We start from the raw sequence: 16,919 nt of genomic DNA, 5'->3' as shown, positions 1-16,919 counted from the left end.
GAAAGAAACTAGAAAACGGAAGGAAGATGGAGAAGGGAAGGAGGAAGAATATTGGGGACCAGCCTCCCCTGGTGGCTCAGAGGTTAAAGTGCCTGCCTGGAATGCGGGAGACCGGAGTTTGATCCCTGGGTTGGGAAGATCCCTGGAGAAGGACATGGCAACCCACTCCAGTACTCTTGCCTGGAGAATCCCATGGAGGAAGGAACCTGCTAGGCTACAGTCCATGGGATCGCAAAGAGTCGGACACGACTGAGTGACTTCACTTCGCTTCAGCCTCCCCTCGCCTGGCCCCGGTGCTTGTGCAAATCTCATGGAGACAGCTGAAGGATGAGAAATCACATGCATGTGGGAATCTTAGGGTTGATAATTACAAAGTGTAACAAGTTTTTATAAAAATCTGAAGTAGAATGGTGGTTATTCCCCTGACAAGGGACACTTACCATTGTTTAGATGGTTCGTAGCCTTTGGTCCTAAATTCAAGTTTTAAGGGAGACCTTAAATTTGGGTCTTGAGTTTTTTACTTCAGTTCAGTACTCATTCTGAAATATTGTATGACTAGTGATTTTCAGTGCTTTGGAGGCATATTGGCCACTTAATCAACTTTTTGCAAATGAATCTCCCTCTGTAATATCTTTTTAATTGTGGATTTGCTCAGGGATATCTCTTTTTTGGTGGCGCACCGTGAGTTTTCTGTATTCATCTCTCTCACCAGACTTAAAACTAAAACCATATTGAAGGAAGGTTTGGAAGGCTTCCTAAGTATCATTCTTCCTCATGATTAGGGGGAAAAAAAAAAAATGTCTGTCTTCATCTTTCCTCTCAGGGTTTTGTGAAGTTAGGAGGAAAGTCCAGCCCCAAGGCCAGGTGGGATTTGAATGTGGGGATTTGGAGCAGTTCTGGGTACCGGTGGAAGTGTCAGGTATCCTCTTGTTACCACACGTGTGCCTCCCCTTGTTCTGCCCCCTTCACTGAAATGAGCCTGTTGGGCTCTTCACTGCTGTTTATATTCGTATGACCTGGCTTACTAGAACCTTCCGGAAGAAAACGTAAATGGCCTCCTTGAGCTTATGTACAGGATTCTCTCTTGAAGCCAAGAGGAGGCATATATTTCCAGAGTAATTTACTTGTGGCTCCTCCTGAAGCAGATGAATAGGAAGAACAATTTATTTCTTTTCTTTCCTGTTTTTTTTTTTAATTTTTACTTTATTTTGCTTTACAATACTGTATTGGTTTTGCTATACATTGACATGAATCAGCCACGGGTGTACATGAGTTCCCAATCCTGAACACCCCTCCCACCTCCCACCCCATATCATCTCTCTGGATCATCCCCATTCACCAGCCCCAAGCATCCTGTATCCTGTATCGAACATAGACTGGCAATTCATTTCTTACCTGATAGTATACATGTTTCAATGCCATTCTCCTAAATCATCCTACCCTCTCCCTCTCCCACAGAGTCCAAAAGTCCATTCTATACTATTTAAATTAAAGTATCATGACACAGGTCACAGTGGATTTCAAGTCCTCCTTATCTTGCAGTTAATAACAGGGTTCTGTGAGTCAGGTCATCCTGACACACAGGTTAGAGAACGTGGGACCAGCTGATGCAGAATTAGAGGAGGTCTCTCCGTGGACAGACGTGCTGCACACTCCAGGAGTTGACGTTCCCCTTGCACATGTGGGGATGTTTGTTTCACACATGTGGAGAGATTTAAGATCCTAGAAGACAGTATGACCAATGGAGAAAATAGTCTAGTTTATTCTTCAGTGCTTATGTGTAAATATTTAATGGTTTGCTTTGAGGCACAATTGAAAAGACCCTGATGCAGAGAAAGATTGAGGGCAGGAGGAGAAGGGGACGACGGAGCATGAGATGGTTGGATGGCATCACTGACTCAATGGACATGAGTTTTGGTAAACCCTGGGAATTGGTGATGGATAGGGAGGCCTGGTGTACTGTGGTTCATGGGGTCACAAAGAGTCGGACACGACTGAGCGACTGAACTAAACTGAACAAACCTCTACTAACCATGCTGTTGGTATTTCCCAGTCACACCAGATTGACAGTTAATTTATGTATATCTTAATGTTAAGTTTCTTATGTAATTATTTCCTCAGTTTGTGTGAGTGTTTAAGCAGATATTTATTACCAGGGTGGTATTAAAAAAAAAAATACTTTGTCTTCAGCTTCAGTATTTTCCTTAAGATGAAAAAAACTTCTTAAATACTTTCTTTTGTTAGTGTTCAGTAGTCCAATAGGTATTTTGTAGCACACTTTGTACAATGGAAAATTATTTTAGATATAGTTTTGTAAACATACATTTGCAATTTTATTATTAATAATAAATGAATTTAAATGTTTTTGTATTTTAATTTTGAAATTCTGTGCACATTGGAATAAAATGAAAAGAGGTTAAAGTAATGACATTCACTATTTTGGGGTATTTAGGAACCTGTTTTATTCACTGGAACAATGAGGAAAAATCTGGATCCCTTTAATGAGCATACGGATAATGAACTGTGGAATGCCTTAGAAGAGGTAATTTATTAATAGTAACTATAATTAACTTGTTAACAGCAGTATCTGTGTGTTTACATTTAGAGCATTTCAGACAATTAAGGGGGAGCATATCAGTTTCACTCATTTGGTTTACCTCCTAGGAAAACAGTGATGACATGGGTGCACTTAAAAATGTGTGTATTGATGATGATGAAAATCAATAATATGAGACATGTTTTCATTTTAGCTATTTCCCTAGAACCCTGAACAAATAGATTATCTTGTCCTTAGCAGAGTACTCAATTAGATATTAAAACTGTGGGATCAAATTCTACTAGTGACCTAGTGAAGTAATTACTCCATTATACTCCAATATTCATTTTATTCCTCTGGTCTTAGGAAACATCTACTAAGTGGAGACAATAGTAGTTTTTCCTTATTGACTAAAAGATGTAAACAAGATCATACTAATAAAATGTAGACGTTTCATAGGAAAGTGTTTATAAATGTAAGTTATATAGTCAGAATTGATGATTATTTATTGGCAATCATGTTATTTTAATGCTATAGCATTAATGCAGATAACAGAACCCTGGAACATCTGCTCAGCTTTTGTATGGGTAGGTTCATTTCTAGAGAATTTTCTGTTATTTGTGTCATGTTTTCCCTTGCCCCACTTCTTTGAATTTCCTTACCCTTGCATGAAAAAAAAAACACCTTTTTTGATTATTAAGTTGCTGTCAGTTTGTATTTTAATGCAAACTATTTTGTGTATTTGCACTCATTTTACAAATCAATTCTACTGATGGAAGGAACCCTAGACTTCTAAGCCATAGACAGATTTCTAATTTTTCCTAGGATCTAGCTCAGTCTTTTGATTTAAAAAATAAGAATTAGCATTTCTATACATTAATGGTGAAAGATCAGAAAGAGAAACTGAGAAAATATTTCATTTACCATTGCAACAAAGAGAATAAAATACCTAGGAATTAACCTACCTAAGGAGACAAAAGACCTATGCTCATAAAACTACAAGATACTGACAAAAGAAATCAAAGATGACACAAACCAGATGGAGGGATATACCATGTTCTTGGATTGGAAGAAACAATATTGTGAAAATGACTATACTAACCAAAGAATCTACAGATTCAGTACAATCCCTGTCAGTTACCAATGGCATTATTCATAGAATTAGAGCCAAAAATTTTACAGTTTTAATGGAAATACAAAAGACCCCAAGTAGCCAAAGCAGTCTTAAGAAAGAAAAACAAAGCTGGAGAAATTAGATTCCCTGACTTCAGAATATATTATTGAGTTGGCAAAAAGTTTGTTCAATAAGATTTTATGGAAAAATTAATGAACTTTTTGGCCAGTTCAATACAGAGCTAGAGTAATCAAGATGGTATGGCACTGGCACAAAAACAGAAATACAGATCAATGGAGCAGGCTGGAGAGCCCGGAGATGAACTCACATACCTGTGGTCAACTAATCTATGATGAAGGAGGGGAGAATATACAATGGAGAAAAGGTGTTCTCTAAGTGCTGTGGGAAAACTGGACAGCTATGTGTAAAAGAATAAAATTAGAACACTCCCTAATACTGTACACAAAAATAAACTCAAAGTGGATTGAAAACCTAAATGTAAGACCAGATACTATGAAACTCTTAGAGGAAAACACAGGGAAAACACTCTACATAAATAACATCTAAATGTTTGATTGATCTTTTCAACTCAGAGAAGTGTGGCATATTTTTGAAATTTGTTGTTGTTACACAAATCTAAGAGATTGATTCTTCATGTTGGTTTGAATTGGTGTGTTTGTCATTTAGTGTCACCCTTCCAGAGAAGCTCTGAAATCTGTAATATATAGATAAGCCTTGACTGTGAGCAGGCAGGTTTGGAGGTATGACCATCTCTAGCCAGTAATTCTGGTTTCTGAAGGATGTCACCATTGAGTCTTTATATACTCACCCTGCTTTTCAGCTGCATGTGAATTTTATTTTCTTAAATTGGGTCAATTGCTTCACCTTCTCCTGCCTGAAAAGCAGTGCACCTCTGATTTCATTTAAGTTTGTAAGTCTTTTACAGTAAAATTCTACAAGAGAAGAGGTATGTAGAGCATTTAACCATTAAATGTAAAGAGTGACAGGATGATCCACTACTCTTGAATTCATAGGACAAATTTAATGGTGAAATTGGGACACATCTTTAAAAAAAATAACTAGAAGTACTGGTAAATTATTTTTCTATTTGTTTCTCAGATTGAGACCTTTTTTCACAGATTCTCAGGTAGCATTACTCTAGAATTTTACAACATATTGTTCCATGGACAGAGAGCCAATGTTAATCTAAATTATAAAAATGTGGAAGTGGTAGATAATAACTAAAATCTACTTCTATTTAAACTACATTTGGAACTTTCTATGAAAAGAGAGCAATGTGATTTTATTTCACAAAGTGAAGTGTGTGGTTTCCATGTACTGTTTCTGGAATTAACCCTGTTAACTTTGGTGATATCACTTAGAGAAATCATCCCATCATTATGTTTCTCTAGGAACTGATTCCTTAAGACTGTTCTAAAACAAAACTTACCAAATCATTCATTGAAAAACATACACATGTGATAAATAAATAATTCCTAGAGACTCTGGAAAAGGGGGAGATTGATCACTCTAAGTTATTGTTATTCAGTTTCTAAGTCATGTCTGACTCTTTGTGACCCCATGGACTACAGCACGTCAGGCTTCCCTGTCCCTCTCCATCGCCTGGAGGTTTCTCAAGTTCATGTCCATTGAATCGATGATGCCATCCAGCCATCTCATCCTCTGTCTCCCTCTTCTTCTGCCTTCAGTCTTTCACAGCATCTCTTTTCCAATGAGTCAACTGTTCGCATCAGGCAGCCAAAATATTGGAGCTTCAGCTTCAGCATCAATCCTTCCAGAGACTATTCAGAGTTGATTTCCTTTAAGATTGACTAATTTGATCTCCTTGTTTTCCAAGGAACTCTCAATAGCGTTCTCCAGTACCACAATTCAAAAGCATCAATTCTTCAGTGCTCTTCTATTGTCCAGCTCTCGCACCTGTAAATGACTACTGGAAGGAGCATAGGTTTGATTATATGGACCTTTGTCAGCAGAGTGATATCTTTGCTTTTAAACACGCTGTCTAGTTTTGTCACAGTTTTCCTGCCAAGAAGCAATCGTCTTCTAATTTCAAGCCTACAGTCACCATCTGCACTGATTTTAGAGTCCAAGAAAGGGAAATCTGCCACTGCTTCTGTCTTTTTCCATTCCATTTGCCATGAAATGAGGGGACTGGATGCCATGATCTTAGTTTTCTTAATGTTGAGATTTAAGCCAGCTTTTTCACTCTCCTCCTTCATCCTCATCAAGGGGTATCACTAAATCAATGAAGTCAGTTTTTAAGTGAACCAGAAACCTGAGTTATTAATTTGTAAATGATGCCTAACTGGATATGTGAACCCAAACTCACAGAGTTAACTTGAGAATGAGTAGGAGGGAACCACTATGTTTTCCTCTTTATGAACTTCAATTAAAAGGAAAAATGGCTCATAAAATTTTTAAAAGTTCTTTAGTTCTGTTTCTTCCTTCTTCCTTAGCAGAGGTTGACATTCAGAAGGAAGACAGTCCTATGGATGCTGCCTGTCTCATTTGGGTTATTTTTGTAAATATGCTGAAAATACATTTTTCATGTACTGAAAAATTGCCAACTTACTGTAAACAGAAGCAGAAGATATTAAGAAGAGATTGCAAGAATTCACAGAAGAACTGTACAAAAAAGATCTTCATGACCCAGATAATCATGATGGTGTGATCACTCATCTAGAGCCAGACATCCTGGAATGTGAAGTCAAGTGGGCCTTAGAAAGCATCACTACAAACAAAGCTAGTGGAGGTGATGGAATTCCAGTTGAACTATTTCAGATCCAGAAAGATGATGCCGTGAACGTGCTGCCCTCAATATGCCAGCAAATTTGGAAAACTCAGCAGTGGCCACAGGACTAGAAAAGGTCAGTTTTCATTCCAATCCCAAAGAAAGGCAATGCCAAAGAATGCTCAAACTACCGCACAATTGCACTCATCTCACACGCTAGTAAAGTAACGCTCAAAATTCTCCAAGCCAGGCTTCAGCAATACATGAACTGTGAACTTCCTGATGTTCAAGCTGGTTTTAGAAAAGGCAGAGGAACCAGAGATCAAATTACCAACATCCACTGGATCATGGAAAAAGCAAGAGAGTTCCAGAAAAACATCTATTTCTGCTTTATTGACTATGCCAAAGCATTTGACTGTGTGGATCAAAATAAACTGTGGAAAATTCTGAAAGAGATGGGAATACCAGACCACCTGATCTGCCTCTTGAGAAGTCTGTATGCAGGTCAGGAAGCAACAGTTAGAACTGGACATGGAACAACAGACTGGTTCCAAATAGGAAAAAGAGTACTTCAAGGCTGTACATTGTCACCCTGCTTATTTAACTTCTATGCAGAGTACATCATGAGAAACGCTGGACTAGAGGAAACACAAGCTGGAATCAAGATTGCCAGGAGAAATATCAATAACCTCAGATATGCAGATGACACCACCCTTATGTCAAAAAGTGAAGAGGAACTAAAAACCTCTTGATGAGAGTGAAAGAGGAAAGTGAAAATGTTGGCTTAATGTTCAACATTCAGAAAAAGAAGATGATGGCATCCAGTCCCATCACTTCATGGAAACAGTGGAAACAGTGTCAGACTTTATTTTGGGGGGCTCCAAAATCACTGCAGATGGTGACTTCAGCCATGAAATTAAAAGACGCTTACTCCTTGGAAGGAAAGTTATGAACAACCTAGATAGCATATTCAAAAACAGAGACATTACTTTGCCGACTGAGGTCCGTCTAGTCAAGGCTATGGTTTTTCCTGTGGTCATGTATGGATGTGAGAGTTGGACTGTGAAGAAGGCTGAGTGCTGAAGAACTGATGCTTTTGAACTATGGTGTTGGAGAAGACTCTTGAGAGTCCCTTGGACTGCAAGGAGATCCAACCAGTCCATTCTGAAGGAGATCAACCCTGGGATTTCTCTGGAAGGAATGATGCTAAAGCTGAAACTCCAGTACTTTGGCCACCTCATGCGAAGAGTTGACTCATTGGAAAAGACTTTGATGCTGGGAGGGATTGGGGGCAGGAGGAGAAGGGGACGACAGAGGATGAGATGGCTGGATGGCATCACTGACTCAATGGACGTGAGTCTGAGTGAACTCTGGGAGTTGGTGATGGACAGGAAGGCCTGGTGTGCTGCGATTTATGGGGTTACAAAGAGTCGGACATGACTGAGCAACTGACCTGAACTGAACTGAACTGTAAACTGATAAAATTTCGTCAGAAATTGGTGCTATTGGGGTGCTAAAAAACAAAGGCAGCTCCAAAAATATAACCTAAGTAGTGCCTGAGGATGAAGCACTTTATCACTCAGAGGTTAAAAGGTCATAGTAGATAAAACTCTGGAAATGAATCATTGATGCGTTGCTTCTGTTAAAAAGCAAAAACAAAACACCTTAGATCCTGGGATTTGGAATTAAGAGTAGAATATGGACATTTCTCCAGTTGCTCAGTGATAAAGAGTCTGCCTGCAGTGGAGGAGAAGTGGGGTTAATCCTTGAGTTGGGAAGATTCCCTGGAGGAGGAAATGGTAACCCACCCCAATATTCTTGCCAGGGAAATTCCATGGACAGAAGAACCTAGTGGGCTACAATACATAAGGTCCATGACTTAGCAACTAAACAATAACAAAAATGTCCTGTCAAAGCCGGAAAGAAATCATACAATTAAATGTCTGACATTGATTTTGTCTCCGTTAGAACACAAGTGTGTCTCATCACACAGGAAACCAACATACAGAAACCTGGTCGTCAGCAGCCTCTGCATCAGGAACCACGTGGTTCAGTCCTTGCAGTGGCAACAGGTCACATGTCCATTTCCCTGGGCCTTATATTAGGTAAACTTCATTTACCTCTGGCCCTGCTCTAGTAAAAGTTCTTCACCATTTATTGATTGCATTTCAGTGTCTCCTGATGGCCCACACCAGATTTTGTTTTTGAAAAGTAACAAATTTCCACAAAATTTGGAAACCACTTGACATCTGTGTTCAAGTCTTGTGAGTGGTGTCAGCATCTACTACATACAGTAAATACAGTGATGATAGAGACAGGCTGCCTTATAAGTTCAGTCTATTATTTTTAAGTTTTGCTGTATTCTTTAATTTTCCCAAGCTCAAAAATAATCTGAAGTATTCTATACTGAGATGTATAGTTTTGAACAGTAATTATTTGTCTATTTCCCTTCAATTATAACTTTTTCAGTGCTTTCCTTTGTTTAAAGTGTGATATGATATCTTGGAGCCAGTTAATTGCTATAAGAATATATCTTTTTTACAATTACACTTAATAAGAAAACAGTTTTATGTATAAATTATTTATCCATATGAATTCAGTTTCTAATTTACAGGAGAAGATATGTCATGAAGTTAGTCACTTATGTCTTCATTCTGTTGTTGCTGTTGGTTGCATCTGACTCTTCTGCAGCCCCATAAACTGTAGCCCACCATGCTCCTCTGTCCATGGGATTTTTCAGTCAAAAATACTGGAATTGGTTGCGATTTCCTTAGCCAGGGCATCTCACCCAGGATCAAACCCAAGTCTCCTGCTTGGTAGGTGGGTTCTTTACCACTGAGCCACCAGGGAAGCCCACCTTCATCCAGTCAACAAATATCTACTGAGAGCTTCTTAGGCAATGTTGCAGATTCTTGGGCTGTCACGGTTGTTAAGAGACAAGATGTCTATCCTTCTGGAGCTGAAATTCTCCTAGAGAAGCTGAAAAGCAGACCAATGCATATGTAACAAAATCTCAGTGCTGATAGATGCAAAGGAGAAAAGTGAAGCAGAACATGAGGAGAGGCTAGCTGATAACATTATTAATAATGGGCAATATCTATTAATCTGTTACAAACTCTGCATGTACTGACTCATTTAATATTCTTAACAATGTTAGGAGATACACACCTTTATAATTATAATATTATAGTCTTATTTAGAGTTTAGGAAGCTAAGATAGAGGAGGTTCAGGAATTTGCCCAGTTGGCACAGCCAGGCGACTTATCCTAAGGCTGCCTGGCTTCAAGTCTCCAATTTGTTTTTGTTTGGCTGGAAAAAAAAAAAAGAAAGAAAGAAAGAAAGAAAAGAAAAAGTCAACAAAAGAGTAAAATATGCAGTATTTAGATGCAATCTCAAAAATGACAGTATGATCTTGGCAAATTTCCAAGGGAAACTAGTCAGTATCACAGTAATCCAAGTCTATGCCCCAACCAGTAATGCCAAAAAAGCTGAAGTTGAACAGTTCGATGAAGAACTACAAGACCTTCTAGAACTAAAAGCAAAAAAGATGTTCTCTTCATCATAAAGGACTTAAATACAAAAGTAGGAAGTCAAGAGATACTTGGAATAACAGGCAAGTTTGGCATTGGAGTGCAAAATATAGCAGGGCAAAGGCTAACAGAGTGTTTCCAACAGAACATGCTGGTCATAGCAAACACCCTCTTCCAACAACACAATAGATGACTCTACACATGGACATCACCAGATGGTCAATACTGAAATCAGATTGATTATATTCTTTGCAGCCAAAGATGGAGAAGCTCTATACAGTCAGCAAAAAGCTGACTATGGCTCAGATCATAAACTCCTTAGTGCAAAACTCAGGCTTAAATGGAAGAAAGTAGGGGAAACTGCAAGCAATTCTGATATGACTAAAACAAATCCCTTACAAATTATACAGTGGAAGTGACAAGTAGATTCAAGGGATTAGTTCTGATAGACAGAGTGCCTGAAGATCTGTGGACATAGATTTGTAACAGTCTACAGGAGGTGGTGAACAAAACCATCCTCAAGAAAAAGAAATGCAACAAGGCAAAATGGTTGTCTGAGAAGGCCTTACAAATAGCTTAGAAAAGAAGAGAAACAAAAGGCAAAGGAGTAAAGGAAAGATATACCCATCTCAATGCAGAGTTCCAAAGAATAGCAAAGACAGATTCGAAAGCCTTCCTAAGTGATCAGTGCAAAGAAATAGAGGAAAACAATAGAAAAGGAAAGACTAGAGATTTCTTCAAAAAATTAGCAATACCAAGGGAACATTTCCTGCAAGGATGGGCACAATAAAGGACAGAAACCATATGGATATAAAAGAAGCAGAAGATATTAAGAAGAGGTGGCAAGAATACATGGAAGAACTATTAAAAAAAAAAGGTCTCAATGACACAAATAGCCACAATGGTGTGATCAATCACTTAGAAACAGATGACCTGGAGTGTGAAGTCAAATGGGCCTTAGGAAGCATCATGATGAAGAAAGCTAGTGGAGGTGATGGAATTCCAGCTGATCTATTTCAAATGGGTGAACACAGCTCCACCCATCAACAGAAAATTGGATTAAAGATTTACTGAGCATGGCCTCACCCTTCAGAAAAAGACCCAGTTTCCCCCTCAGTCAGTCTCTCCCATCAGAAAGCTTCCATAAACCTGTTATCCTTCTCTGTCAGAGGGCAGACAGACTGAAAACCACAATCACAGAAAACTAACCAATCTAATCACATAGACCACACCCTTGCCTAACAATGAAACTATGAGCCATGCCCTTTAGGGACACCCAAGACCTATGGGTCATGGTAGAGAGTTCTACAAAATGTGGTCCACTGGGGAAGGGAATGGCAAACCATTCCAGTAATTTTCCTTGAGAACTGCATGAACAATATGAAAAGCCAAAAAGATAAGGCACTGAAAGATGAACTCCCTGGGTTGGTAGGTGTCCAGTAAGCTACTGGAGATCAGTGGAGAAATAACTCCATTAAGAATGAATAGATGGAGCCAAAGCAAAAGCAACAACCTGTTGTGTATGTGACTAGTGATGGAAGCAAGGTCCGATGCTGTAGAGTAATATTGCATAGGAACCTGAAATGTTAGGTCCATGAATCAAGGCAAATTGGAAGTGGTCAAACAGGAGATGGTGAGAGTGAACACCGACATTTTAGGAATTGGTGAACTAAAATGGGCTGGAATGGGTGAATTTAACTCAGATGACCATTACATCTACTATTGTGGGCAAGAATCCCTTCGAAGAAATGGAGTAGCCATCATAGTCAACAAAAGAGTCCAAAATGCAGTACTTGGGTGCAGTCTCAAAAACGACAGAATGATCGCTGTTCGTTTCAAAGGCAAGCCACTCAATAACATGGTAATCCAAGTCTATGCCCCGACCAGTCATGCTGAAGAAGCTGAAGTTGAACTGTTCTATGAAAACCTATAAGAACTTTCAGAACTAACACCCCAAAAAGATGTCCTTTTCCTTATAGGGGACTAGAATGCAAAAGTAGGAAGTCAAGAATCACCTGGAGTAACAGACAAATTTGGCCTTGAAGGACAGAATGAAGCAAGGCAAAGCTAATAGAGTTTTGCCAAGAGAATGCACTGGTCAAAGCAAACACTCTCTTCCAACAACACAGGAGAAGACTCTACACATGGACATCACCAGATGGTCAAAAGTAAAATCAGATTGATTATATACTTTGCACCCAAAGATGGAGAAGCTCTATACAGTCAGGAAAAACAAGACTGGGAGCTGACTGTGGCTCAAATCATGATCTCCTGATTGCCAAATTCTGATTAAATTGAAGAAAGTAGGGGAAACCACTAGACCATTCAGGTGAGATGTAAATCAATTCCCTTAAGATTATACACTCCCTTAAGATTATACACTGGAAGTGAGAAATAGATTTAAGGGACTAGACCTGATAGAGTACCTGAAAAACTATTGACAGAGGTTCGTGACATTGTACAAGAGACAGGGATCAGGACCATCCCCAAGAAAAAGAAATACAAAAAAGCAATATGTCTGTCTGAGGAGGCCTTACATATAGCTGTGAAAAGAAAAGAAGTGAAAAGCAAAGGAGAAAAGAAAAGATATATCCATGTGAATGCAGAGTTCCAAAGAATAGCAAGGAGAGATAAGAAAACCTTCATCAATGATCAGTGCAAAGAAATAGAGGAAAACAATAGAATGGGAAAGACTAGCGATCTCTTCAAGAGAATTAGAGACACCAAGGGAACATTTCATGCAAAGATGGGCTCAATAAAGGACAGAAATGGTATGGACCTAACTGAAGCAGAAGCTATAAAGAAGAGGTGGCAAGAATACACAGAAGTGTACAAAAAAGATCTTCATAACCCAGATAATCACGATGGTGTGATCACTTACCTAGAGCCAGACATTCACATTGAATGTGAAGTCAAGCTGGCCTTAGGAAGCATGACTACGAACAAAGCTAGTGGAGATGATGAAATTCCAGTTGAGCTGTTTCAAATCTTAAAAGATGATTCTGTGAAAGTGCTGCACTGAATATGTGAGCAAATTTAGAAAACTTAGCAGTGGCCACAGGACTAGAAAAGGTCAGATTTCATTTCAGTCTCAAAGAAAGGCAATGTCAAAGAATGCTCAAGCTATCCACAATTGCACTCATCTTATATACTAAGTTAAAGCGTCTGCCTCCAATGTGGAGACCCGGGTTTGATCCCTGGGTCAGGAAGATCCCCTGGAGAAGGAAATGACAACCCACTCCAGTATTCTTGCCTGGAGAATCCCATGGATTGAGGAGCCTGGTGGGCTGCAGTTCACGGGGTCACAAAGAGTCGGACACGACTGAGTGACTTTACTTTACTTTACTTTCATATACTAGTAAAGTAATGCACAAAATTCTCCAAGCAAGGCTTCAACAATACATGAACTGTGAAGTTCCAGATGTTCAAGCTGGTTTTAGAAAAGGCAGAGGAACAAGAGATCAAATTGCCAACATCCGCTGGATCATGGAAAAAGCAAGAGAGTTCCAGAAAAACATCTATTTCTGCTTTATTGACTATGCCAAAGCCTTTGGCAGTGTGGATCACAATAAACTGTGGAAAATTCTGAAAGAGATGGGAAGACCAGACCACCTGACCTGCCTCTTGAGAAACCTGTATGCAGGTCAGGAAGCAACAGTTAGAACTGGACGTTGAACAACAGATTGGTTCCAAATAGGAAAAGGAGTACACCAAGGGTGTATTTTGTCACCCTGCTTATTTAACTGCTATGCAGAGTACATCATGAGAAATGCTGGGCTGGAGGAAGCACAAGCTGGTATCAAGATTGCAGGGAGAAATATCAATAACGTCAGATATGCAGATGATACCACCTTTATGGCAGAAAGTGAAGAGGAACTAAAGAGCCTCCTGATGAAAGTGGAAGAACAAAGTGATAAAGTTGGCTTAAAGGTCAAAATTCAGAAAACTAATATCATGGCATCCGGTCCCATCACTTCATGGCAAATTGATTGGGAAACAGTGGAAACACTGACAGATTTTATCTTTTTGGGCTCCAAAATCACTGAGGATGGTGACTGCAGCCATGAAATTAAAAGATGCTTACTCCTTGGAAGGAAAGTTATGACTAACTTAGACTGTATATTAAAAAGCAAAGATATTACTTTGCCAACAACAGTTCATTTGTTCAAGGCTATGGTTTTTTCAGTAGTCACGTATGGATGTGAGTTGGACTATTAAGAAAGCTTAGCGCCAAAGAATTGATGCTTTTGAACTGTGGTGTTGGAGAAGACTCTTGTGAGTTCCTTGGACTGTGAGGAGATCCAACCAGTCCATCCTAAAGGAAATTGGTCCTGAATATTCATTGGAAGGACTGATGTTGAAACTGAAACTCCAATACTTTTGCCACCTGATGCAAAGAACTGACTCATTTGAAAAGATGCTGGAAAAGATTGAAGGTGGGAGGAGAAGGGGTCGACAAAAGATGAGATGGTGGAATGGCCTCACTGACTCAATGGACATGAGTTTGAGTAATCTCTGGTAGTTGGTGATGGACATGGAGGCCTGATATGCTGTGGTCCATGGGGTTGCAAAGAACCAGACACGACTGAGTGACTGAATTGAACTGAACTGATTTCAAATCCTAAAAGATGGTGCTGTTTAAGTGCTGCACTCAATATACTAGCAAATTTGGAAGACTCAGGAGTGGCCACAGGACTGGAAAATGTCTGTCTTCATTCCATTCCCAACGAAGGGCAGCTCCAAAGAATGTTCAAATTATCAAACAATTGCACTCATCTCCCATGCTAGCAAGGTAATGCTCAAAATCCTTCACGCTAGGTTCAATAGTACATGAACCAAGAACTTTGAAATGTGAAAACTGGATTTAGAAAAGCCAGAGGAACTGGAGATCAAATTGCCAACATCCAGTGGATCATCAAAAAAGCAAGAAAATTCTGAAAAACATCAGTTTCATTGACTACGCTGTAGCCTTTGACTGTGTGGATCACAACAAACTGGAAAATTCTTAAAAAGATAGGAATACCAAATCACCTTACTTGCCTCCCACGAAACCTGTATGCAGGTCAAGAAGCAACAGTTAGAACCGGACTGGGAACAACTGGTTCCAAAGCAACAATTCGGACTGTTTCCAAATTGGGAAAGAAGTACATCAAGGCTATATATTGTCACCTTGCTTATTTGACATATGCAGAGTACAACATGTGAAATGCAGGGCTGGATGAAATTGGCATCAAGATTTCTGAGAGAAATATCAATGATGTCAGATATGCACCTGACACCACCCTGATGGTAGAAAGTGAAAAGAACTAAAGAGCTTCTTGATAAAAGTGAAAGAGGAATGTGAAAAAGCTGGCTTAAAGCTCAACATTCAAGAAACTAAGATCATGGCATCCTGTCTCATCACTTCATTGCAATATATGGGGAAATAGTGGAAACAATGACAGACTTTATTTCCAAAATCACTGCAGATGGTGACTGCAGCCATGAAATTAAAAGATGCTTGCTCCTGGGAAAAGGAATTATAAAAAATATAGACAGAACATTAAAAAGCAGAGACGTCACTTTGCCAACAAAGTCCATGTAGTCAAACCTATGGTTTTCCCAGTAGTCATGTACCAGTGTGACAGTTGAACCATAAATAAGGCTGAGCGCTGAAGAACTGATGCTTTTGGACTATGGTTCTGGAAAGGATTGTTGTGAGTCCCTTGGACCGCCAGGAGATCAACCAGTCAATCCTAAAGGAAATCAACCCTGAATTTTCCTTGGAAGGACTGATGATGAAGCTGAAGCTCCAATACTTGGGCCACCTGATATGAAGAGATGACTCATTGGAAAAGCCCCCGATGCTGGAAAAGATGGAAGACAGGTTGAGAAGGGTACAAAAGAGGACAAGATGATTGGATGGCATCACTGACTTAATTGACATGGGTTTCAGCAAACTCCAAGAAATAGTGAAGGGCAAGGAACCCTGGTGTGCTGCTGTCCATGCGGTTGCAAAGTGTTAGACATGACTCAGCGACTGAACAACAGCAACCTATATCCATATGCTGGGGGAAATAAGATGTTGTGTTTTATTTTTCATGTGTTCTCATTCACTACAATGCATTTACGACACTGAAGAAAATGCACTTGATTGGTCCACTGTTTATAGGATTAAACTTGGGAAAGAACCATCTTCAGAATAGACTCCAGGATTACTTATATATAAGGGGCAGTTTGCTGTTGTTTGAAACTTGCATATATTAAACTTTAGAAAATAGTAAAGGGCCAATAAGATTATATCTTCATAGAACCAGATTTTCTGTAAAATTTTTGAAAGTTTTTCTCTAGTGTACCAACTCCTATGCAAAATGTACTTTGGGAAACTTGACTCAACAATAAAGATCATTTTAACTTTTCTGTTTAAATCACATTGGGAGAAATAGCTTCACTTTTTGAGAGACTTCCTTAACTAACCCCTAGGTGGGGTTTCTGGTGTATGTCCTGTGATGGGAATGGGGGAAACTGAGATCTTTCTGTTCTGAGTTGACTCCACCATCTTTCTCAGTGAACATTCATTGGAAGGAGCTCTCCCCATCACCTGTACATGTAAAATACTTAAGAAGTCCTGAGGATGTCAAAACTCTAATGTCTAAGAGGCTTGTCTACTTCAGTAGCAGTTTGCTTACAAAAATGTCATTCTTTCTGTATCCACAGGTACAACTTAAAGAATCCATTGAAGGTCTTCCTGCTAAAATGAATACTGAATTAGCAGAATCTGGATTGAACCTGAGTGTTGGTCAGAAACAACTGGTTTGCCTTGCCAGGACTATTCTCAGGAAGAATCAGATATTGATTATTGACAAAGCCACATCGTACGTGGATGCAAGGTGTGGAGCTGAGCCCCAGGAAATCTTGAACTGACTTGTAAATGTGGTAAATGGAAAACATTTAGTGAATCTTCGAAATGTTTCTAAGTGCTTGCTTGGCCTCATGGATATCTGTTGA

General features: G+C 39.3%; 1 protein-coding gene across 2 annotated transcripts in view; it reads left to right on the top strand.

Annotated features, from left to right (window-relative positions):
• The window catches only part of LOC102180583 (multidrug resistance-associated protein 4-like), a 171,679-nt gene that overhangs the window by 148,074 nt on the left and 6,686 nt on the right, over positions 1–16,919 (top strand). For both annotated transcript variants that reach the window (XM_018056323.1, XM_018056322.1), the window contains 2 exons: positions 2,453–2,542; positions 16,629–16,801. In XM_018056323.1, the coding sequence (XP_017911812.1) occupies positions 2,453–2,542; positions 16,629–16,801 (263 nt within the window). The remainder of the gene's footprint in view (positions 1–2,452; positions 2,543–16,628; positions 16,802–16,919) is intronic.

This window comes from Capra hircus, chromosome 12 (genome assembly GCF_001704415.2).
Source record: "Capra hircus breed San Clemente chromosome 12, ASM170441v1, whole genome shotgun sequence".
In the NCBI taxonomy this organism is placed as follows: Eukaryota; Metazoa; Chordata; class Mammalia; order Artiodactyla; family Bovidae; genus Capra; species Capra hircus.
The sequence above is the reverse complement of the archived record's forward strand: the minus strand, read 5'-3'. Positions and strand labels throughout refer to the sequence as shown.